Source organism: Bos javanicus, chromosome 13 (assembly GCF_032452875.1).
Source record: "Bos javanicus breed banteng chromosome 13, ARS-OSU_banteng_1.0, whole genome shotgun sequence".
In the NCBI taxonomy this organism is placed as follows: Eukaryota; Metazoa; Chordata; class Mammalia; order Artiodactyla; family Bovidae; genus Bos; species Bos javanicus.
The window spans coordinates 73,524,113-73,550,019 of NC_083880.1; the positions used below are offsets into that span (position 1 = coordinate 73,524,113).

The 25,907-nt window shown below is 43.5% G+C and overlaps 1 protein-coding gene across 3 annotated transcripts; it reads left to right on the forward strand.

The window, feature by feature from the left end:
• Positions 1-1,838: 1,838 nt before the first annotated feature.
• LOC133259775 (antileukoproteinase-like) lies at positions 1,839-22,781 on the forward strand. 3 transcript variants are annotated; one of them, XM_061437701.1, is made up of 4 exons: positions 1,839-1,966; positions 2,876-3,037; positions 3,454-3,603; positions 4,352-4,608. In XM_061437701.1, exons 1-4 carry the CDS (start codon positions 1,882-1,884, stop codon positions 4,378-4,380), a joined length of 426 nt encoding a protein of 141 aa, XP_061293685.1. In that variant the 5' UTR covers positions 1,839-1,881; the 3' UTR covers positions 4,381-4,608. The 3 variants fall into 3 exon arrangements, with proteins under 3 accessions (XP_061293685.1, XP_061293686.1, XP_061293684.1); XM_061437702.1 differs by lacking the exons at positions 2,876-3,037; positions 3,454-3,603; positions 4,352-4,608 and adding exons at positions 21,049-21,210; positions 21,627-21,776; positions 22,525-22,781 and having other exon boundaries at positions 1,841-1,966; XM_061437700.1 differs by lacking the exons at positions 1,839-1,966; positions 2,876-3,037; positions 3,454-3,603; positions 4,352-4,608 and adding exons at positions 19,962-20,139; positions 21,049-21,210; positions 21,627-21,776; positions 22,525-22,781.
• Positions 22,782-25,907: the final 3,126 nt, after the last annotated feature.

Genomic DNA, 25,907 nt, shown 5'->3' on the forward strand with positions numbered 1-25,907 from the left:
ACTCAGCTCTCACTCTGGGATCTTCTGTCACCATCATCATGAGGACTCTCTTCTTTTCCTCTCCTACATTCTACTTTCTGTATTTCATGCATTTTTTTTTTCTTGGTTTCACCTTAAGAGGCTTTCTTTGCTATATCAGTTCAGTTCAGTTCAGTTCAGTCGCTCAGTCGTGTCCGACTCTTTGCGACCCCATGAATCGCAGCACTCCAGGCCTCCCTGTCCATCACCAACTCCCGGAGTTCACTCAGACTCACGTCCATCGAGTCGGTGATGCCATCCAGCCATCTCATCCTCTGTCATCCCCTTCTCCTCCTGCCCCCAATCCCTCCCAGCATCAGAGTCTTTTCCAATGAGTCAACTCTTCTCATGAGGTGGCCAAAGTACTGGAGTTTCAGCTTCAGCATCATTCCCTCCAAAGAAATCCCAGGGCTGATCTCCTTCAGAATGGACTGGTTGGATCTCCTTGCAGTCCAAGGGACTCTCAAGAGTCTTCTCCAACACCACAGTTCAAAAGCATCAATTCTTTGGCACTCAGCTTTCTTCACAGTCCAACTCTCACATCCATACATGACCACTGGAAAAACCATAGCCTTGACTAGACGGACCTTGCTGGCAAAGTAATGTCTCTGCTTTTGAATATGCTACCTAGGTTGGTCATAACTTTCCTTCCAAGGAGTAAGTGTCTTTTAATTTCATGGCTGCAGTCACCATCTGCAGTGATTTGGGGGCCCCCAAAAATAAAGTCTGACACTGTTTCCACTGTTTTCCCATCTATTTCCCATGAAGTGATAGGACCGGATGCCATGATCTTCGTGTCCTGAATGTTGAGCTTTAAGCCAACTTTTCCACTCTCCACCTTTACTTTCATCAAGAGGCTTTTTAGTTTCTTTTCTCTATCTGCCATAAGGGTGGTGTCATCTGCATATCTGGTGTTATTGATATTTCTCCCGGCCATTTTGCTATTTAAAATTGTTTAAATTTCTCATCATGTAGCCAGTGTACAATAAATGTCCATTATGATCATGCAAGAGCAGTGAGGATGACTCTGGGGTGTGAGAGGATTTTTTGAGCCTATGAAATGACACACCTGTTTCAACTGGCTCTTCAACTGACTGCTAAGAAGAGCCCCATTGGTTTATCTCAGGAAACAGAGCTCCACCGTGACTGACTTTGCATCAGTCTCACTTCCATTCTGCTAACAGGTAGTGTGTTCATCCTTCAACTTCCTTCCACTCTTTTCAACTCAAGTTCCCCCTCTGTGGTCTAGTCCGTTACTATTATCCCCACTTCACAACTGGGAAAGCTGAAGCCCAGAGAGGTTTTCCTTGCTGTCCCCTGTCCACCTGTCATTCAGCAAAGATTCTCTGGGTGACTGGCCCTGCAAGTATCACATGGTAATAAGTCAGGAGAGAACGAGAGAAAATGTCACCTGCCCTTTAGGGAAGGGAATGACCCTGGGTAATGTGGTAACAAATGTGGCAAGCCTCCAGTGTCCCGGATGTGGGAAAGTCATGGCACTTTGAGAGGCCATGGTTCCGGATTTCTAACAAGCTCCTTTGTAATGTCCTGTTTGGCCCTCTTTGCCCCTCCCGCCTCCTCCCCAAAGGAGGGTATTCAGGGTCTCCTAACATGTTCCCAGTGGCTTTCTGACACCACCCCCTCCAAGTCCTTCAATCCCCTTCCTAGTCCTCACGCTCTTGCCTAAGGGCAGGAAAGAGCCAGCAACACTCTGGATGGCGTGGTCACTGTCCTCACCTGAATTTCCTGCTGAGGAAGTAGCAGCTGAGAGAACTCAGGGCAGTTCCTAAGGGAGCACACCCATCGGAGTGGGTATAAAGGGTGAGGCTGACACTGGTCACCACCGCCCCACCTGCCCTCAAGATGAAGTCCAGCAGCCTTATCGTCTTCCTGGTGATATTTGCCTTTGGATTCCTGATGCCCTGGGCTGTGGAAGGTGCTCCCAAAGGTGAGTTGAACTCTCTCGGGCCATACGCAGGTACCAAAGTCAGTGATGGCTCAGCATGGGAATAACCTCTTCTTTTTAGCCCCGGGGGCTGGCCTTGAAGCCCTCTTTCCAATGGCCTATGGCCCTTAATTTCAAGCATGTCTCTGAGGACTTCAACTAAGAGAGTTTCTGTACATCCAGAAATAAGCCCCTGTATTTCTTATTTTTATTTCTCCACTGCTCCTTCTTTACTGTTTTTTTTTCCTGGGTCACATTATTTTGGTCACTATCTGTTTTAATTTTCCAAATTGTTCTCTGTTTCTCTTCATGTGTTTTTGTTGCTGTTGTTAATGGTCACTCTATTTCTTTCTGTTTGCTGAGACGCAAATAGCATTTTCTATTTGCTTCTCAGTTGATCTGTTCTCCTTTGTTTAATCTCGAATGAGTGGCCTCTCTTGCTGTCACTGTCTCTTTCTGCCTCCCTCCCAGCCAGCCCTGGGCCAGGAATACGTGACCATGAACTCTGTTCAGCACTCCCCGGAGCTGACTTATACAGACATGCAATAGCTGATTGAGAAATCTTCAAGACTTCTGTGAGGTGGCTGATGTCACATTGGTAGCTTGAAATAAGGACTAGTCAGAATATTTATACCAGGGAAACTGGCAAACCCCACACAGTCTCCCTCTTGAAAGATCTAGTGGCACACCACCATCTACACCTTCTTTCCCATTGACTCCCTCTCGGTTGAGGGTTTGGCTGAGCTTGGCACTGTCCCACACCTGCCTTGAAACTGGAATCCTAATGGCTCCCTTCATTCCTCTGGGGTCAGCTACTCCGGTTAGGTTTCTCTCCTCCCCTGGTTCCTTCTGCAGGATTGTGATCATGACTCAGCGCCAGCTTCTTCTTCCCCCTTTGTTCTTACCCTTCAGGAAAAGGTAAACCTGGCGTCTGTCCTTTTGTACGCCCTGTGCTGTGCTTTGCATATGAACCTCCTGAATGCCAGAGTGACTGGGAGTGTCCGAAGAGGAAGAAATGCTGCCAGGGTCTTTGTGGCATCAAATGCACGGATCCTGTAGACACGTCAAAGCCAGGTGAGGAAGTCCAGTCCTGGAAAGGGGGATCAGGGAGGACTGAGCTTGAGGACACGCTTCTTGGGCAAGTGGAGGGGGCTCGTCTGAACTGAGGTGGAGGATGGGATAGAGTCAGGGTTTCTCCACCCCCTCTACCAGCTCTGTTTGCTCAGGTAGACAGTAGGCCAGTTGGTGAGCCCGTCAGTCAGCAGGTCAGTCAGCTCATGAATCAGCCTGTCCATTAGACACACGTATGTCAGACACTGGTCAGGGTCCTGTTGGCGGGAGAGAGTCTTCTTTAGGACATGCACCAGCCTCAGATTGGATCCTGAAGTTGGGGAAGAACCAATTTCCATGTATGGGGTGAAGATGGAGTTGGGAATTTGGGTGATGTCCCACGGGGTGAAGCCTCTGAATTGTCACTTTGTTTTCATCAGGTAAAGTCACTCCTGGGAAGTGTCCAGTGGTCACCGGCCGCTGTGAGAGGCGAAACCCTGTAGACGACTGCCAGAATGACAGCCACTGCCTGAATGGTTTCAAGTGCTGCAGCGGTCCGTGTGGGAATTCATGTGTCCTGCCGGTGAAAGGTGAGAAGATCTAGCAAGCTCCACATCCCCCTGGACCTTAATATGCTCTCAACCTAATGGTACCTGTGTATGTGAAAGAGGTTGCTTGACATCTTCCAGTACTTCCCCATTCCCCAAGCAGATCCTCTGCCCTTCAATGACCTTCACCCCTTAGAGTTTTCTAGACAAGTCCCAGGAGGCACCTATGACAGGCCGTGCTGGGTCCTAGGAAGGAAAGCGTCTTGGAATAAGGCAGGACGAAGGAGCATGATACAAGAGGCAAAAGTTCTATCTTTGAATATCATCTCTGCCTCTGACTGGTTGTGCTACTACGAGCAAGTATTTCATCCTTGACCTCAGTTTCCCCATCTGTAAAATGGACGCAATTATATCCATGGCGATACTAAATGTAAAAGTGATTTTTAAGACTTGAAGTACTGTTTGCATTCAGAAAATGTTGCTGTGGTTATGGCCCCGATTGGCTGAATTATCTGGAACCACAGGGAACTCTAGTAAGATGCATAGATGTCAGTCTAGCCCAATATTCTGATTTTATCAGAGGGCAGCAGAGAAGAGCCTGTGAAAAGCCCGGATTTTGTCTTGATTCCTACATCAAAGGCCAGCACTGTTTCAACTACTCCAGCACAATGCTCTCTACTTATCCCAGGGGATCTAGGACTTGGTGGTGGAAGGACCATCTGGGTGGGAAGGATATAGGGTCACTTAAATAATTCCTGTGCTGAGGCTCCACTTTGTTTTCTTTCTACAGATTCAACCTTTCCAGGTCAAATACATTAGGACTTCCTGGTCTGTGTGCTCTGGGGATTCCCCTTACTCCCCACCCTGCAAGCCTGGAAAACAATGGAAGCACCTCGGTCAAGATGTGGTTTTGAGACCAATACTCCTTCGGGGACAAGATCTGGCCTGTTTTATCTCTGTATCCCCAGCACCCAGTGTGTAGCTTGGCACACGACAGGAAATGCCTATTGATCAGTGAATAAATAAATGTACTAGGTTTTCTCTGCATTTGCATCTTCCTTGACTCTTTTGAGTGTGGACTAGGGTATGAGGAGTGAGATGAAGAATAAAATGTCTGAATGTGCGGGGTTTCTCCAAAAACCCATAAAATAGCAATCGGAAGAAGAGAGTGTTTTGGTTCCAAGCAGATACAGGTTTAAATCTTACATTCATAGAGGACAGGTTCTGTAGATTTGGGCAATGACTTTGTCCCACTGACCTTTAGTCTTGTCATCTGTAACGTGGAAACGATAACAGCAATGACAATTTCGTAAAGTGATTAGGATTAGAGGTGATAACATGTGAAAGGAATAGCTCACTGACCATCACATAGTAGATGATCAGCAAACGTTAGACTTACTTCAGGGCAAACAAGGTGCAAAGAGTTTAAAAAAATGATTACGTTTGATGACATCAGGAGCAAAATTAACAAACACAAAAAGTTGAAAGATAAATGAGAGCTTAGAAGTAAATACCTGGAATGATTATCACAAACAAACAAATAGAAAAATATGTGAAGAATTTCTACAGATCAGTAAGAAAAACAGCCAACCTCTTAGAAAAAAATGAACCATGAATAGGATGGACAATCAAATAAGAGGTTATTATAGCAGATTGTATATAGATATATAGGAGCTTCAATGTCACCAGTTACAAGAAAAAACCAATTAAAACAACCAGACACCATTTTTTATTGATCAGAATGGCAAGAATGAAAAGTCTACATTATAGGTCTTCCCCGGTGATCCACTGGTTACGCGTCCACCTGCCAACGCAGGGTTTGATCTTTGGTGCAGGAATATCCCACGTGCTGTGGAGCTTAAGTACACTGAAGCCTGTGTACTTAGAGCCTGTGCTCTGCAGCAAGAGAAGCCACTGCATGAGAACGCGCGCACCACCGAGAGTAGACTGCACTCGCTGCAGCTGGAGAAAGTCCACACACAGCAATGAAGACCCAGTACAGCCAAAAAAGTAAGATAAACAAATAAATAATCTTTAAGAAAAGGCTACAATATAAACACTCAGAGACTCTTAATAGTTTGCAGATGGAAATGTGAATTGGTACAACCACTTGGAAGAGTGATCTGGTTATGCCTAATAAAACTAAAAAGTTACATATATCATTTAGCAATTTTCCTTTCAGAAACACAGGAAAGACAAAATATTTGCCAATGGGAATCTAATACATGTATTAGGATGTTTAGTATAAGACTGTTCCAAAGAGTCAGAAACTGATACCAGTCAAGATGGCCTGCATTTGTGAAATAGTTAAATTTCATACTTTGATATGCTTGCTATGCTATAGAAAAATAAAAATAAATTTATATGAATCAATATGAAGACGTATCACAGAAAACTTATTAGGAAAATAAGATTGGTGATACAATGTATAGAATGAAATATTCATATATATTTTAAAATTACACATAAAGGGACTTCCCTGGTGGTCCAGTGGTTGCCTCCGTGCTCCCAATGCATGGGACTGGGTTTGATCCCTGGTCAGGGAACTAGATCCCACATGCCACAGCTAAGAGTTTGCACGTCTCAATTAAAGATCTCAGCACTGCAACTAAGACCTGCCAAAACCAAATAAACAAATAAATATGTTTTTTAAAGTTGCACATAAAATATCAAGCTGGTTATGATTATATACCAAAGAATATACACCAAAAGCAGGAGGATGCCTTCTTTCGTAGAAGAGGAATTAAAAATGAGACAGATAGTGCTGACTGTCTGGAAACTGGTTATTTATCTTCAAGATTTAATACTTGGCTGGGGACCAGCCCCGGCTGATCCAGGGTATTCGAAGGAGAGACGGCGTAGGCGAAGATCAGGAAACAATTGCTTAATTAAATGTTAATTAAGGATATAAAGAGTAATAGAATGAGGATAGCTCAGTGGGGAAATTTAGTGGAGAAAAGCGGCTGAAATAAGGATAGCTCAGTGAGGAAATTCAGTGGAGAAAAGAGGCTGAAATAAGGATAGCTCAGTGAGGAAATTCAGTGGAGAAAAGAGGCTGAATAATTCAGCCAGAAGGTGAGAGAAAGAACAACTTGGTGAGACCAAGTTTCGGTGAACAAGGCCCGCACTTTATTTTCCAAAGTAGTTTTTATACCTTAAGTTATGCATAGAGGATAAAGGGGGAAGGGGTAGAGTCATGCAGCAAGCCAGGCTTTCTTCCTGCAAACTTATCATATGCAAAAGCTTAGGTGATTTGCATCATCTTCTGGCCCAGAGGCCTGTTAACATTTTAAGATCCTTTCTTTAGAAAGCTTATTTTTCTCTAAAGGTGATAAGTCAAGCGCCACCCTCCAAAAGCATTAAATAAAGTTGCATTCCTACAGGGCAAAGGTGTGGTGGGCTATAACAAGAAAAAGAATTAACTCAAGGGTCCCAGGTTACAAACATTAAAGCTACTACTTACACCAATTATATTAATCAATACACTGCCAGGGACACAGCAGGTAAGGGATATGGAGACTTAGCAGCAAACATTGGCCCAACAAGTGAAAATCCCTTCACCAATACAATTTCTAATCAATCTTTTAACTGCTCAAAGGAATCTGTATTTAGACAGTTTAGAACATCTCATGCCTCTCACAGTTTGGAGGCTCTGAGCAATCACATGTGGCCGGAAAAACCTATTCAGGCAGGCTAGAGGATTTCCAAAGGAGTTTGTAGGTTGAAACACTGTCACACCCAGGAATTATTAACTGGAGCTGTAAGCTAACTCTTTTTCAGAGAGGTAGTGGGGGACAGCCCCCCGTAAAGTCAGAGGTGTAGGTGAAAGCACAAAGCAGAAAGTAGGCAGACTCTGGTTTTGGGGGTAGATTGCTCAAGAATTTCCAGGGAGGCTCCTGAGGCTTGATCCCGCCTTTGTGTAAGCTGAGCCTCCTTCCTCATGACCTTTGCCAGGGGCGGAGCTCGCTCCCCGCATCTCCCCCTTTTTATTTCTTAAAACAGCCATATGCAGCTCAGTCGCGAGCTTCTGAATGTTCTGCCGAAGAATCCTGACAATACAAGGAAGAATGATTATGAGAAGCAAAATTAAAGCACCAGTAGTGACGTATCCAAGGATATTAGACAGAATGTTTTTTCCTGAAATGAAGTTAGAGAAAGTGTGAAAAAAGTCATTAGCTGCTCCAGCGGCAGTAAAATCCAGTCGAGAGTGTTCCAGGGTCTGTATTTGATTATGAAATTTCCCTAAGTTCAGGCCAATGTCAGAGCTGTTCCAAACACCTGAGATATGATTTTTGATTTTTTCCCATTCATAATCTGTCTCATTTACCTTTAAAGATGTCACGCATATCCACGGGTAATCAGCGTAGCATGACAGAGCCATTTTCACTTTTAAAGCCTGTAACTCAGTCCCAATATGTATTATTGCCTCTTTTAAGGCGTCTACTCTCATCTCTAATTTCCTATCTATAGCTTCCTGTGTTGCTAGAGTTAAAGAAACATTTTTAGACATGGTATCGACATATTGGGCAGTATGCACCTGTTGAGTCAATGATGTTGCTGCCGCAGTAACAGAAGTAACTGCTGCTATCAAAGCTGATATTCCTAAAATAAGTAAGCCCACAAACCATCACGATCACATTAAATCTTGTAGTTGTTGTAATACAGCAAGACTATAGTTATATCAATAAATGGTTACATCATAAGATAAGGTGGACGTTGTAACACTACAAAGGAGCAAACATTATACTGAGGGTTTAAACAAGATGAGAGCATGCATTGTTCACAAGTCACTACATTGGGTCCACCAGTGAAAGTCACATGTACATTAAGTTTTCCAGAATCGTTGGTAAAGAGAAAAACATAAGGAGAGGGTAGACGAGCCAAAACAGAATAAGTAGAATTATTTTCCGGTTGGAGTTTGCACTGCAGCAGCCCCGTCAGTCTCGCCGGGATCTCGATGTTTATCTTGCCTCCCCTTCTGGGGGCTCCTCTTTTGTGATTGAAGCAATGGGGGAACTGGATGTCTGGGGGACTGCAGCATGTCGAATCAGCCTGTCCCGGATGTAAATTGGAAAATCTGCATCCTGTGGAAAAATACAAGCACATCCTCGACCGCTAGTTAATAATGGGTCAGGATCCTTCCATTGTCCTGAGAGGAGGTCCTTCCATTTAACTAATGGTTTTGCATTTAATTGCTTCAGGCACCAATGACGAAGCATTGCAGTAGTTCCAGCCAGATCAGTATTTAGAATATTTATTACAAAAAGAGCAAATATTTATTATGAGAAGAGCATGTTGCAAGATTTGATGGAGACAGCTATACTTAAACTCCCCTTCTTTTAGTTTTTGAATTTGGATTTTTAATGTTTGATGCGCTCTTTCAACAATGGCCTGTCCCTGGGGAGATTATAAGGGATGACAGTATTATGTTTAATTTGAAATTATATACAAAATTCCTGAAAAGACTTAGAAGTGTAAGCAGGAGCATTGTCAGTTTTCAGAGCTTTTGGCAGGCTCAAATATGAAAAACAAGTAAAGAGATGTTGTATTACATCTTTAATTGCTTCCCCTGTACGAGCAGTTGCAATAATAACATGAGAAAAGGTGTCTACAGTTAAAGAACAAAGGACAGTTTTCCAAATGAAGAAACATGAGTTAGATCCATTTGCCAGAGTACGTTAGGTTTGAGACCGCGAGGATTAACTCCCATAGGTAGACTATTATAAACAGTGGGGCAATATAAGCAAGAGCGCACAATCTCTCAAGCAGTCTCTCTGGGAATTTGGAATTGATATCTTAAAGCAGTAGCATATTGATGATGAAGTGAGTGAGAGGCTCTGGCCTCCTCAATCACAGTAGCCACTGTATTTCTGGTTAACAAGTCAGCCAAATCATTAAAGGCATTTAAAGGGCCAGGCAATCCGGAATGAGCCCAAATGTGTCCAATGAAAAATACTTTATTTCTTTTCCAAATTTGTTGCTGTAATTTAGTTAACAAATGAAATATGGTAGTTTTATTTTCAGACAAAAACCGCAGTTTCAATGTGTGGAAACAACCTGACAATATACTGAGAATCAGAATAAAGGTTAAATTCCTCAACTGCAAACATAGCAAAAGCCTTTATGACTGTTGTTATTTCAGCTCTTTGAGCTGAAGTTTTTTGTGTTTTTAAAACTTTTTGGTGATTTTTAGTAACTATGGAGGCTTTACCATTTGTTGACCCATCAGTAAAAACTATTTGAACATTTGAAACAGGAGATTGTTTACATCTCACGGGAGAAATAACTGGGTGTCTGGATATAAAATTCAGCAAAACATGTGAAGGTAAATGATGCAAAAATTTGACCAAAATAGTGTCCTATAGCAATCTGCCAATCCTCATCAAACATTAGAAAAGCATCGAGTTGTTCCTTATTATATGGAATTACAATTTCTGATGGCTCTTTACCAAATAATTTAATGTTCCGCTTTTTTCATTTAATATCAAAGTAGCTGTCAATCTTGGATAAGAAGCCACTACTTTTTTAGTTTGAGCGGGAAGATGGACCCACTCTAGGGGGCCGTTTTGCTATAAAACCAAGTTTTTGTCTAGTTACCCCAATTACACCTATGGGGGTTTTATGGCAAAGGAATTGTCAAGCAGTTGTCAATTTAATTTTTAAAATTTTTTAAATTTACATTTTAACAACATAAATTTAGAGATATGTTAATTTAGGTCTAATGTTTAGTTTAGGTCTCTGTATAAATTTAAATAATAAATGTATAACCTCCTTATCTCATTTTGGTATACAGATATACCTAAATGCAAAATGTATTTATACATGGCAAAAAGTATAAACTTATTGACATACAATATATATAAATCAATATACTTGAATTAATCTTATAATTAATATATTAATTCATATATATTACAGCAATACAACACGTACACAGCTAATACCAACCAACACAAACCAATGTACTGTAATAATACATGTCACACATATATAATATACAGTATATAGAACATATATCATCACAGCACATCAATCCATACCAATTAATATCAGCCACACACACATTATATTACTGCAATATATATTTAATTATACAGTATATATATAATATATATATTGATTTATATACAAATTAAGTAAGTATAGATCTATAAATAGAATTAGGTATACCTTTATTATGTTTTATTTATACCCATACCTAATTAGGCAAACTGTAATTAGGCAAATATATTATGTATTTATAACAATATACAAAGTATTGTTAATTGTACCACCTGTTGATAACTAAGAAATTGAGAAAACCCTTCTCTGAGTATCTCCTATTTGAGACAGCACGTGCCTCCCCCATAGGGTAAAGGGGAGCGTAGGAACTACATAGGCTTGGAAAGTTCCACAGGTATCCTCAAACTGCCAATCTAACATTTTTGAACTTTTAACTACTGTGGGGGCTTGAGGGCAAATGAAACAAAATTTGACCCCTGAAATCTATCAGGGCAACTTGCCAATCATCACTATTTTGTAAAAGACTTGTAGTTGATCCTATTGAATGGAATTTTTATATTTGCCACTTCTTTTCTAAAAAGTTCCACACTTCTTTTTTCCTCCTTATATAATTAATTGTGCCACTGAGCTGGGATAAGATAAAACTATTTTTCTTGGGGTCACTGGTAGATGGAACCAATAGGCCTTTTTGTCACAATCACCCTGTAGGTGTGTTTTATGGCAAGAATAATTTAATCTCATCTTTTGGTAATATTAATCCTAATTAACTGATCATTTAAAGTCTCATCTACTTTAACAAGAGCCGTCTGTCTTATTAGTCAACTTTGTCTTAGAACTGGAATTAGGGTCGCTTTTTTAAGCAATCAAAAAAAGGCTTTAAATCTGCAGCAGTCAGTTTTAAATGTGGGTGTATCCAATTAATGTCCCCTAATAATTTTTGGAAATCATTTAAAGTTAGTAAACAATCTCTCCGCAGCTTCAAAGGGACATTATCAGTTTTTAAAACTTTTGGCAGACCTAAATATGAGAAGCAAGTAAAGAGGTGTTGCACAACATGTTTATAGGCTTCTCCAGTTATCGTTTTGTAACCTAAATCTGGTCTACAGCTTTTTAGATGACAAGCAACCATCTAATCTTTGCTTGAATACTTCCAGCAATGGGGAACTCACTACTCTTCAAGGTTTTAAACTCTCTCTCACCCTTTTTTTTTTTTTTTTACAGCATTTGCGTATGCCAAGCCTCCTTCCTCATGACCTTTGCCAGGGGCGGAGCTCGCTCCCCGCAATACTTCAACAAAATAATGCCATTTTTAGCAACATGGATGGACCTTTGCCAACCAAAGGTCCGTCTAGTCAAGGCTATGGTTTTCCCAGTGGTCATGTATGGATGTGAGCGTTGGACCGTAAACAAAGCTGAGCACCGAAAAATTGATGCTTTTGAAGTGTGGTGTTGCAGAAGACTCTTGAGAGTCCCATGGACTGCAAGGACATCCAACCAGTCCATCCTAAAGGAGATCAGCCCTGGGTGTTCGTTGGAAGGTCTGATGTTGAAGCTGAAACTCCAATACTTTGGCCACCTGATGTGAAGAGCTGACTCACTGCAAAAGACCCTGATGCTGGGGTGTGGCGTGTGGGATCTAGTTCCCTGACCAGGGATCAAACCCAGCCCCATGCATTGGGAGCATGGTGGCAACCACTGGACCACCAGGGAAGTCTGTTTATGTGTAATTTTAAAATATATATGAATATTTCATTCTATACATTGTATCACCAATCTTATGTTCCTAAGACTGGGGGCAGGAGGAGAAGGGGACGACAGAGGATGAGATGGTTGGATGGCATCACTGACTCAATGGGTATGAGTTTGAGCAAACTCTGGGAGTTGGTGATGGACAGGGAAGCCTGGCGTGCTACAGTCCATAGGGTCGCAAAGAGTCGGACACAACTCAGTGACTGAACTGAACTGAAGTGAGCGCATCTCAAAGTTATGTTTGTACTACAATGTACATGTGTGTACTGTATGCATTTACTGAATATATATGTCTACACTGTATCGTAGTCTACTGTGGGCAAGAGAGTTAGGTCTAAAAAGTGTACATACCTTAATTTGAAAATACTTTATTGCTAAAAAATTGTGATCATCATCTGAACCTTCAGTGAATTGTAATGATAGCATCAAAAGTCACAGACCATAAGTTCCTAATAACAAATGTGATCACAGTGAAAAAGTTTCAGATATTGCAAGAATTACCAAAACATGACACAGAGACAGAAAGCATATGCTGTTGGAAAAATGGCACCCACAGCTTGCACCACACAGGATTGCCACAAACTTCAGTCTGTTAAAATTGCAACATCTGTGAAGCACAATAAAACAAAGTATAACAAAATGAGATATGGTTGTATAAAGAATGAACTGCGATCAGCTACACAACTCGACTCAGTAGTGCCATTTTTACTGAGTTGCCAAACGTCATCCTGGAATACAGATTCTCCCAAAATTGTGATATACTTAATATTGGAAGAGTATAGAGGTTGTAACAGAAACCGCAATTAAGAGTTGGGAGGCCAGAAGGGGGCGCTCTCACACCCTCTGACTATAGAAGAGTTCCAGCAGGAAGACTTTTCCTCCCTAGCAAAGACTCAGGCAATGAAAAGCCACAGATCTTTTGTTTCCTGGAGTCCTCCCGACTTCCTTGCTTGTGTGAGTGCATGCTAAGTTGTTCAATTGTGTCCAACTCTGTGAGTCTATCCTCTGTCCGTGGGATTCTCCAGGCAAGAATACTGGAGTGGGTTGCTGTTTCCTTCTCCAGGAGATCTTCCCGGCCCAGGGATGAAACCTGTGTCTCTTACATCTCCTGCATTGGCAGGGGAGTTCTTTACCACTAGCGCCACTTGGGAAGCCCCACCACCACTTACTTCCCTTTCCTCTCTGTAAAAGCATTCTCTTTCCCTTGCTGGGCAGGGACTTTCACTTGGCCCACCATGGTTGCAAACAACAAATTGCAATTCTTTGCTGATCCTTAATGTTTTTGCTGGAGAAATAACTGGCTATCTGGCTTTTTTGTTGTTGTTTTTTTTTTAAGGTCAACATGATCTCCTTTGCCTAAACATCTCTGTCTCTTTCTCTTATTTTGATTCTTATTCTCTATATCTCCTCACTGCCTTTGTCTTTATGCCTCTATTTCTGTCTCTGTCTGGATTCCTTTTAATCTGATTTACCTTCTTTGTCTCTTACTCTTTGTGTGTGTTCCTTACTCTCTCCTCTGTCTGCCTGTCTCTGCCTCTATCTCTCAAGTCTCCATCAAGATGCCTCCATCTGTCTGTCTTTAATCTCCACCCCACCCCCATGTCTGGCATTCTTTGTCTCTGGATGTCTTTGTCTTTCCCTGAAACAGGGGTACATGATCATGAGCTCTACAACTTTCCTCCTGAGCCAGTGACCTTTTCTTGATGGGATAACCCAACTACTACCCTCTCAACTCGCCCTCCCATCACAACTGCTCCCCCACAGGTTGGATTCTTTCACTTCCTTATCGCCCTGGGGAACCCGTCCCATTCTCATGGCATGTGGGAAGGAAGAGAAAGCTGGGTTCTTCCCCTCAAAACCACTCTTTCATGCTAGGGGGCTCAGCCCCCATAATGCCAACGATGGCAGTGCCCAGGCAGAAAAGACACACCCTACCCTCTGTTGCATCACATCTTGGAATTCCACAGACATCTCAGACTCCAAAGCGAAGGTCTTGCCCAGAAAGAGTAGTTCTCACTGTATGTAGGTGTCCATTTCCACTGGGGGTTAGTCAGTCGGTGGCCCAGTCAGTTAGCCTCTGTGTCAGTGCTACATGCCACGAGCTTCGGGCACTGCTAGAGGGCTCCCTGGGGAATCACTCGCTCTTTCAGGAGGTGCTTGGACCTCAGATATGGGAGATATGGTCCTGAGATAGGGGAGATATGGGAGAGGTTGATTTCTTTACTAACACTCAGACCCGGGCTGGGATTTTGCAGAGTGCAGGGGGCATCCAGAGGCATCCTATAACCTGCACATCCGTCTTGTCCAGATAAGGTGAAACTTGGGAGATGCCAAGGAGATTCTGGCAAGGATGGGAGACTCTACCTGCTGCACCAATGTGAGCAGGATGGCTAGGGTAATAACCTCAAGGGCCATGAGGGCAGGTGTGGGCACATATGTGCCCCTTCATGAAAGCTAAAGAGGAGGTCCAGGCTTATTTCAACATCCCAACCCATCTTCCACTTGGTCCAGACCCACAGAAAGGGGCTCTCTGCCTTGTTCCCTCTGCCAGACTTCCTGGCCTTCAGTATCATCCCCACTCCCAGTCCTTCAACAAGAGTCCCACGGAGTCACCATCTCAGGGGGTTCTCCCCCTTACCCATTTCTCTGGTGCCAAGGGCTCAAGGGCACCCAGGAGAAACTGGTAAGGAGATGAGGGAAAGAAGCCTAGCAGTGGTACCATTCAGAGGATGTCCCAGATACAACCTGATCCCAGAGGGATCTTTGAAGCATTGAAAAGAGGGATTTGGGGGACTTCTCTGAAGGTCCAGTGGTTAAGACTCCACCCTTCCTAAGCAGGGGGTGTGAGTTCAATCCTTGATTGGGGAACTAAGATTCCACATGCTGTGTGGCACAGCCAAAAAAAAAAATTTTTTTAATTTAATAAAACACACCAAAAGAGGGGTTTTGTACTCCCATAGAGGTCAAACATTGCCTAGGAGCTGAAAGGAAATCAGAGGAAGTCCCAGGCATTTCTGGTTCTTCCTCTGGACAAAGGGACTGCAATAGCTCAAAGATGTGCCTCCGAATAAGATGTTAGCATGAAACACTAATTGGGGTCCTAGCCATACAGAGACAATCAAAGGTATTGAAGGCGCCTGGGCATGAAGCAACAGTGTTCACTGTAACCAGTACCCACAGCAGTGCTCCCATCACAGACATCTTTGCTATGAGCCCTGGAAGACAGAGTAGCTTTGATGGGTCAGGAGGGAGTGCCCAGTGCCCTGCTCTGTCCAGTTGGGAAGGTTGGAAGGCGTCTGGTGGTACAAAGCCACAGCAGAAGGTCCTCCTACAGTGATAAATGTCAACAACAGCCAGTGCAGAAGTGTGTCTAAACATCGCGAGGTCCTGTGTAGGAAAGCAATGCATTTACCTCGCGGAAGGGAAAGAGGAAGTCCAAACTCAGATCAAACTTCTTCGATCCAGTTGGCCTCAGTACCCCAGACCCACGGGGAGGGGCTGCCTCCTTAGTGATTTCTGGCAGAGCTTGTGCAAGGCCTCCCTGACATTAACACCACTCTTGCCCCAGGCAAGGATTCCCAACCAGTTACCTGGGACTGCTTTCTCCCAGACGCCTCCAAAGGCCCTGGGCTCATTGTGGGGATGTTTGCGAGGACAATTGAACCTTACATAAATTTCAAAAGCTCCATGTGGAAAGAGCTGGAGTGGGAAAACCCCTGCAGAAAGCATTCAACTGTGAAGCGCGTTCATGATGGGAGGAGATCTGATGGCCACAGTTGTCATCCCTTAAATGACTGGAAAGAGAGGGAGTATGCTTGGAGTGACCTTCCCTTGTTTTTACCAGATTTCCCAATATCTATTTTTCGGTCAAATTCAGCAGGTTTCTACCCTGCCGCCCACCACCAACTTGTTGGCACAAGACCACGATCTCAGGCAGCCAGCCTCATGGTGAAGGGCCCTTGCGATCGGCTTAGAGAATATTGGAATTTTTCAGAGAAAGTTTTCCAAATGTGACAATAATCCTGTAGATACCAGGACATGGATGAGTGTCTCCCAGGACTAGGGAGGGAGAGATTGGAGTGTGGCTGAGAGCTCTTCCTGGCTTCCTTCACTGATTCCCTCAAGGAATCATTCATTCAACACATATTATGTGTCACTGTGCCAAACCACACAGATGCCATCCTCCTTCTGACAACAATAGGAGTCTACACGTGTCAGTCGCTGAGCTGTATGCTGGGATGTACTTTAGTTGAGTTCTCCTGGAAGCAGACACTAAGACAATAATGTGAGGACAAATAATTTACGTGGGAAGTGATCCAGGAAGCATTTTTCAGAGAATGGGCTTGTGAGGCGGGGAGTGGAAGGAAGCCATAAAGGGGGCAGGGCTGAGGAGTTTACTGTTGTGGGTACCGGGGGCGCGTCCTGTTGGAAAACTCTGGGAGATTTCATAGAGCCTGCCTTGAAATTTCCCACTCTGGATGAGAAAGAGGAGGTATTTATCCTCCAACTGGTATCTGTCATTGGCTAAGGGCTGCTCCCTGAAACCCCTCAGGCAGAGAATCACAGGCTTATAGTAGATGCCACTGGCATGCAATGGAGTGGAGAGTGCCCTGGGACAATGGACAGGGCACAGAAGGGGCCGCTGAAAATTTTGGCTGAAATGAACACTTATTATAAAACTACATGTCTTTTTAATTTTATTTTATCTATTTGGCCATGCCCACAGCATGTGGGATCTCAGTTCCCTAACCACGTATCGAACACATGCCACCTGCGCTGGGTCTTAACAAGTGGACCGCCAGGGAGTCCCCTAAAGCCACATGTCTTAATCTACTCAGACGGCGATAGCAACATGAACTGGGTGAATTAAACTACAGAAATTTATCTCTCACTGTTCTGAAGTCTGTGACGTCCAAATTCAAGGCTCTGGAAGATTTTGTGTCTGGTGAGGTTCCCCTTCCTGGTTTGTAAATGGCCACCACGTTCTTGCTGAATCCCGCCAGAGAGAGAAAGATCATTTCTCTCATTCCTCTTCTTATAAAGACACTAATCCCCATTATCGAAGGCTCCACCCTCATGACCTAATCACCTCCCAAAGGCCCTTGTTCCTAATATCACCACATTGGGTGCCGGGGCTTCAACATAGGAATTCTGAGGGAACACAAACATTCAGACCACAGCACTACAGTAATAAAGGCACCGTGGTATTGACAAAAGGATACACACCCAGGTCAACGGACAGTGCAGAAGTGAGTTCACGTTCAAGTAGTCAATTGACGGCTGACAAAAGTGCAAAGGGAATTCATCAGAGAAAGAATAGCCCTTTCAACAAATGATGCCGGAACAGCTGGACATCCGTAATCAAAAATATGAACCTTGAGCCATACTTCAAATCATTTGCAAGAACTCACTCAAAACCGATCATAGACATAAATACAAAAATTAAAACTATGGAACCTGTCAGAAAACATAAGGAAAAACCTCTGTGACCTTAGGTTATGCAGGGATTTCTCAGGTACAAAACCAAAAGCATAATGAAGCAACACTAACGGATGCGACGTCATCAAAGTTAAAACTTCTGCTCCTTGTAAAATCACTCTTAGGAAAATGAAGAGACAGGCCGCCAACGACTCCCAATTCAGAAAGAAAGTCTTACGTGTTAAAGAACCCTTCTTGGAGAAGGAAACGGCAACCCACTCCAGTATGCTTGCCTGGAGAATCCCTATGGACAGAGGAGCCTTGCAGGCTATAGTTCACGGGGTCGCAAAGCGTCGGCCCCAGCGAGCGACTTGGCACATAGTGCACATCGTGGGACTTCTCTGGTGATGGAGTGATAAGAATCTGCCTTCCAGTGGAGGGGACATGAGTTCAGTCCCTGGTTGGAGAACTAAGATCCCACATACCTCGGGGGCAACTAAGCTCCCACACCATGCCCAGAGAGAGGACTGTGTGCCACACTAAGACCCAACACAGCTAAGTCAATATTTAAAAAAAAAAAAGAGCCCTATCTTGAGAAGAAGAATGCTGGATGATTGTACATGGGGATCTGTGTGAGAAAATAGGCTTTCTTTTTAAAATAATTTTCTTTATTTTTGTTGAAGTTATACATTTAGGTAAGAGCTTCCCTAATGGCTCAGATGGTAAAGAATCTGCCTGAAATGTGGGAGACCCAGGTTTGATCCCTGCATTGGGAAGATCCCCTGGAGAAGGGAATGGCAATCCACTCCAGCATTCTTGCCTGGAAAATCCCGTGGACGGAGGAGCCTGGAGGCTATAGGTCGCAAAGTGTCAGACAGGACTGAGCGGCTATCACTCACTCATACATGAAGACAGACTAAGAAGTCACATGCTTTTACAAAGCATGTTGTGAAGAGTATCGGTTGCTTACCATCAGCGTCCCCCTAGAGGAAACCATTTCTAGTTCATCATCTTGGCATTTGTATCTTCATTTCTAAGTAATATTCATTATATTACACCTTGACAAAATAATGCTGCATCTGGACTATTTAGTTTTAGATCTAGTCCATTGAATTCCCATGACTGAAAAGGAGATTTTCATCCACCTCCTTGCTCCGTACACCTCTGGCACCCAGGTTCACCCTCCCACCCCCCTCCCTCCCATCAACACTATATGCTCCCTGTGATTTGATCCGGGCTATTGTTTACATTATCGTGATTACATAAACATGTTATAGGTGAACTCTGTTGTAAACCAAATGCCTTTTCCCTTCTGACATGGCTTTTTTATTTTCTCTGAGGTGAAAAAAATGGCCTGATTTTGTGTTTGCTACATTTCCTATGTCCACTGGGCTTTCCAGGTGGCTCAGTGGTAAAGAATCTGCCTACCAAGCAGGAGACACAGGAGAAGAGGGTTCGATTCTGGGATCGGGAAGATCCTCTGCAGGAGGAAATGGCAACCCACTTCAGTAATCTTGCCTGGAAAATTCCATGGACAGAGGAGCCTGGTGGGCTACAGTCCATGAGGATGCAAGAGTTGAACACAACTGAGCACGTATGAGTTGCTGCTGCTGCTGCTAAGTCGCTTCAGTCATGTCCGACTCTGTGCGACCTCATAGACGGCAGCCCATCAGGCTCCCCGTCCCTGGGATTCTCCAGGCATGAACACTGGAGTGGCTTGCCATTTCCTTCTCCAATGCATGAAAGTGAAAAGTGAAAGTGAAGTTGTTCAGTCGTGTCTGACTCTCAGCGACTCTATGGACTGCAGCCCACCAGGCTCCTCCGTCCATGGGATTTTCCAGGCAAGAGTACTGAGTGGGGTGCCATTGCCTTCTCCGTGTGTGAGTTGAGAGATCATCTATTCAACCACATCCTCTTCACCAGTTGCGCAATCTCCTCTCCATGTATTCATCAGTGCCAGATGTTCTCTATTAATTTCACCTTTCAGAAGATGAATTTCCTGGAGCCCTCTGACCCTCTTCAATCTGGTCTGGTAGTTTTGTTTTGTTTTGTTTTTTTTGTTTTGAAGTAGCAAATGTGCAATGGCTTTCTGACACCACCCCATCCAAGTCCTTCAATCCCCTTCCTAGTCCTCATGCTCTTGCCTAAGGGCAGGAAAGAGCCAGCAACACTCTGGATGGCGTGGTCACTGTCCTCACCTGAATTTCCTGCTGAGGAAGTAGCAGCTGAGAGAACTCAGGGCAGTTCCTGAGGGAGCACACCCATCGGAGCGGGTATAAAGGGTGAGGCTGACACTGGTCACCACCGCCCCACCTGCCCTCAAGATGAAGTCCAGCAGCCTTATCGTCTTCCTGGTGATATTTGCCTCTGGATTCCTGATGCCCTGGGCTGTGGAAGGTGCTCTCAAACGTGAGTTGAACTCTCTCAGGCCATACGCAGGTACCAAAGTCAGTGACGGCTCAGCGTGGGAATAACCTCTTCTTTTAGCTCCGGGGGCAGGCCTTGAAGCCCTCTTTCCAATGGCCTATGGCCCTTAATTTCAAGCATGTCTCTGAGGACTTCAACTAGGAGAGTTTCTGTGCATCCAGAAATAAGCCCCTGTATTTCTTATTTTTATTTCTCCACTGCTCCTTCTTTACTGTTTTTTTTTCCCTCTGTCACATTATTTTGGTCACTATCTGTTTTAATTTTCCAAATTGTTCTCTGTTTCTCTTCCTGTGCTTTTGTTGCTGTTGTTAATGGTCACTCTATTTCTTTCTGTTTGCTGAGAAGCAAATAGCACTTTCTATTTGCTTCTCAGTTGATCTGTTCTCCTTTGTTTAATCTCGAATGAGTGGCCTCTCTTGCTGTCACTGTCTCTTTCTGCCTCCCTCCCAGCCAGCCCTGGGCCAGGAATACGTGACCATGAACTCTATTCAGCACTCCCCGGAGCTGACTTATACAGACATGCAATAGCTGATTGAGAAATCTTCAAGACTTCTGTGAGGTGGTTGATGTCACATTGGTAGCTTGAAATAAGGACTAGTGGGAATATTTATACCAGGGAAACTGGCAAACTCCACACAGTCTCCCTCTTGAAAGATCTAGTGGCACACCACCATCTACACCTTCTTTCCCATTGACTCCCTCTCGGTTGAGGGTTTGGCTGAGCTTGGCACTGTCCCACACTGGCCTTGAAACTGGAATCCTAATGGCTCCCTTCATTCCTCTGGGGTCAGCTACTCCGGTTAGGTTTCTCTCCTCCCCTGGTTCCTTCTGCAGGATTGTGATCAAGACTCAGTGCCAGCTTCTTCTTCCTCCTTTGTTCTTACCCTTCAGAAATAGGTAAACGTGGAGTCTGTCCTTTCATACAGCCTGCGATGTGCTTAGTATATGAACCCCCTGAATGCCACAGTGACTGGCAGTGTCCGAAGAAGCAGAAGTGCTGCCAGGATGTTTGTGGCATCAAATGCATGGATCCTGTAGACACGTCAAAGCCAGGTGAGGAAGTCCAGTCCTGGAAAGGGGGATCAGGGAGGTCTGAGCTTGAGGACATGCTTCTTGGGCAAGTGGAGGGGGCTCGTCTGAACTGAGGTGGAAGATGGGATAGAGTCAGGGTTTCTCCACCCCCTCTACCAGCTCTGTTTGCTCAGGTAGACAGTAGGCCAGTTGGTGAGCCCGTCAGCCAGCAGGTCAGTCAGCTCATGAATCAGCCTGTCCATTAGACACACGTATGTCAGACACTGGTCGGGGTCCCGTTGGCGGGAGAGAGTCTTCTTTAGGACATGCACCAGCCTCAGATTGGATCCTGAAGTTGGGGAAGAACCAATTTCCATGTATGGGGTGAAGATGGAGTTGGGAATTTGGGTGATGTCCCACGGGGTGAAGCCTCTGAATTGTCACTTTGTTTTCATCAGGTAAAGTCACTCCTGGGAAGTGTCCAGTGGTCACCGGCCACTGTGAGAGTCACAAACATGTAGACGACTGCCAGAACGACAGCCACTGCCTGAATGGTTTCAAGTGCTGCAGCGGTCCGTGTGGGAATTCATGTGTCCTGCCGGTGAAAGGTGAGAAGATCTAGCAAGCTCCACATCCCCCTGGACCTTAATGTGCTCTCAACCTAATGGTACCTGTGTATGTGAAAGAGGTTGCTTGACATCTTCCAGTACTTCCCCATTCCCCAAGCAGATCCTCTGCCCTTCAATGACCTTCACCCCTTAGAGTTTTCTAGACAAGTCCCAGGAGGCACCTATGACAGGCCGTGCTGGGTCCTAGGAAGGAAAGCGTCTTGGAATAAGGCAGGACGAAGGAGCATGATACAAGAGGCAAGAGTTCTATCTTTGAATATCATCTCTGCCTCTGACTGACTTTGTGACTGCGAGCAACTATTTCATCATCGACCTCAGTTTCCCTATCTGTAAAATGGACGCAATTACATCCATGGCCTAACTAAATGTAAAAGTGATTTTTAAGACTTGAAGTACTGTTTGCATTCAGAGAATGTTGCTGTGGTTATGGCCCCGATTGGCTGAATTATCTGGAACCACAGGGAACTCTAGTAAGATGCATAGATGTCAGTCTAGCCCAATATTCTGATTTTATCAGAGGGCAGCAGAGAAGAGCCTGTGAAAAGCCCGGATTTTGTCTTGATTCCTACATCAAAGGCCAGCACTGTTTCAACTACTCCAGCACAATGCTCTCTACTTATCCCAGGGGATCTAGGACTTGGTGGTGGAAGGACCATCTGGGTGGGAAGGATATAGGGTCACTTAAATAATTCCTGTGCTGAGGCTCCACTTTGTTTTCTTTCTACAGATTCAACCTTTCCAGGTCAAAAACATTAGGACTTCCTGGTCTGTGTGCTCTGGGGATTCCCCCTACTCCCCACCCTGCAAGCCTGGAAAACAATGGAAGCACCTCGGTCAAGATGTGGTTTTGAGACCAATACTCCTTTGGGGACAAGATCTGGCCTGTTTTATCTCTGTATCCCCAGCACCCAGTGTGTAGCTTGGCACACGACAGGAAATGCCTATTGATCAGTGAATAAATAAATGTACTAGGTTTTCTCTGCATTTGCATCTTCCTTGACTCTTTTGAGTGTGGACTAGGGTATGAGGAGTGAGATGAAGAATAAAATGCCTGAATGTGCGGGGTTTCTCCCAAAACCCATAAAATGGCAATCGGAAGAAGAGAGTGTTTTGGTTCCAAGCAGATACAGGTTTAAATCTTACATGCATAGAGGACAGCTTCTGTAGATTTGGGCAATGACTTTGTCCCACTGACCCTTAGTCTTGTCATCTGTAACGTGGAAATGATAACAGCAATGACAATTTCATAAAGTGATCAGGATTTGAAGTGATAACATGTGGAAGGAATAGCTCACTGACCATCACATAGTAGATGATCAACAAACGTTAGACTTACCTCAGGGTAAGCAAGGTGCAAAGAGTTTAAAAAAATGATTACGTTTGATGACATCAGGAGCAAAATTGACAAACACAAAAAGTTGAAAGATAAATGAGAGCTTAGAAGTAAATACTTGGAATGATTATCACAAATAAAGAAATAGAAAAATATGTGAAGAATTTCTACAGATCAGTAAGAAAAACAGCCAACCTCTTAGAAAAAAATGAACTATGAATAGCATGGACAATCAAATAAGAGATTATTATAGCAGATTGTATACAGATATATAGGAGCTTCAATGTCACCAGTTACAAGAAAAAACCAATTAAAACAACCAGACACCATTTTTTATTGATCAGAATGGCAAGAATGAAAAGTCTACATTATAGGTCTTCCCTGGTGATCCACTGGTTACGCGTCCACCTGCCAACGCAGGGTTTGATCTTTGGTGCAGGAATATCCCACGTGCTGTGGAGCTTAAGTACACTGAAGCCTGTGCACTTAGCGCCTGTGCTCTGCAGCAAGAGAAGCCGCTGCATGAGAACGCGCGCACCACCGAGAGTAGACTGCACTCGCTGCAGCTGGAGAAAGTCCACACACAGCAATGAAGACCCAGTACAGCCAAAAAAGTAAGATAAACAAATAAATAATCTTTAAGAAAAGGCTACAATATAAACACTCAGAGACTCTTAATAGTTTGCAGATGGAAATGTGAATTGGTACAACCACTTGGAAGAGTGATCTGGTTATGCCTAATAAAACTAAAAAGTTACATATATCATTTAGCAATTTTCCTTTCAGAAACACAGGAAAGACAAAATATTTGCCAATGGGAATCTAATACATGTATTAGAATGTTTAGTATAAGACTGTTCCAAAGAGTCAGAAACTGATACCAGTCAAGATGGCCTGCATTTGTGAAATAGTTAAATTTCATACTTTGATATGCTTGCTATGCTATAGAAAAATAAAAATAAATTTATATGAATCAGTATGGAGACGTATCACAGAAAACTTATTAGGAAAATAAGATTGGTGATACAATGTATAGAATGAAATATTCATATATATTTTAAAATTACACATAAAGGGACTTCCCTGGTGGTCCAGTGGTTGCCTCCGTGCTCCCAATGCATGGGGCTGGGTTTGATCCCTGGTCAGGGAACTAGATCCCACACGCCACAGCTAAGAGTTTGCACGTCTCAATTAAAGATCTCAGCACTGCAACTAAGACCTGCCATGACCAAATAAACAAATAAATATGTTTTTTAAAAGTTGCACATAAAATATCAAGCTGGTTATGATTATATACCAAAGAATGTACACCAAATGCAGGATGATGCCTTCTTTCATAGAAGAGGAATTAAAAATGAGACAGATAGTGCTGACTATGGAAACTGGTTATTTATCTTCAAGATTTAATACTTCCCCAAAATGATGCCATTTTTAGCAACATGGATGGACCTTCACCAACCAAAGGTCCGTCTAGTCAAGGCTGTGGTTTTTCCAGTCGTCATGTATGGATGTGAGAGTTTTACTGTAATGAAATCTCAGCTTGGAAAAATTGATGCTTTTGAACTGTGGTGTTGGAGAAGACTCTTGAGAGTCCCTTGGACTGCAAGGAGATCCAACCAGTCCATTCTGAAGGAGATCAGCCCTGGGTGTTCATTGGAAGGTCTGATGTTGAAGCTGAAACTCCAATACTTTGGCCACCTGATGTGAAGAGCTGACTCACTGCAAAAGCCCCTGATGCTGGGAAAGATTGGGGGCAGGAGGAGAAGGGGACGACAGAGGATGAGATGGTTGGATGGCATCACCGACTCAATGGACATGAGTTTGGGTAGGCTCCGGGAGTTGGTATTGGACAGGAAGGCCTGGCGTGCTGTGATTCATGGGGTGGCAAATAGTCATACACGACTGAGCGACTGAACTGAACTGAACTGAATGGACCTAGAGACTGTCATACTGAGTGACGTATGTCAGATAGAGAAATACAAATACATATGATATCACTTATATTTGGAATCTAAAAAAAAAATAGTGCAAGTGAACCCATGTACAAAACAGAAATTGGATCACAGATGTAGAAAACAAGCTTGTGGTTACCAAGGGAGAAAGCGGGGGAGGGAGAAACTGGGAGACTGAGATTGACATATACACACTACTATATATAAAATAGGTAGAAATAAGAAACTGCTGTATAGCACAAAGTACTCTGTTCAATCCTCCAATCACCTATATGGAAGTAGAAGCTAAAAGGAGTGGGTTTCTGTGTATGTGTAACTGACTCACTTTGCTGTGTCTCAGAAACTCACACAACATTGTAGATCACCCACTCCCCAATTAAAAAATTAATTTAAAAGATTTACTACTTGAGAATAAAATGAATATATGTTGCCACCACTCTAGGCACTTCAAGTATCCAATGTTAGGACAAAACAAATCTTTCTCAAAAAAAAAAAAAAAATTGCTTTTTTTTTTTTTGCCTTCCAAAAGTCACACCTAACACCTAACATGGAGAGTAAGAGACAGAAACTCAAAACCCATCTTGTGTGAAACTAGAAATCATTTGTATCCAGTGGCTACAAAATGGAACTTGAAATAAAACTTTCAAATTGGAGAAAGGTGAAAGCTAAGGGTTTGCAGCAGGAGATATTTATGAGAAGTCCTGTAGAATGCTTCAAAGGCTCTAAAATTAAGCATAGGAAAGAGAGGGAGATTTTTTCAATAGTGGAGAGGGTGCTATTTTAATACCTGTACAAATTGTAAAGTAATTATCCTTGAGTTAAATA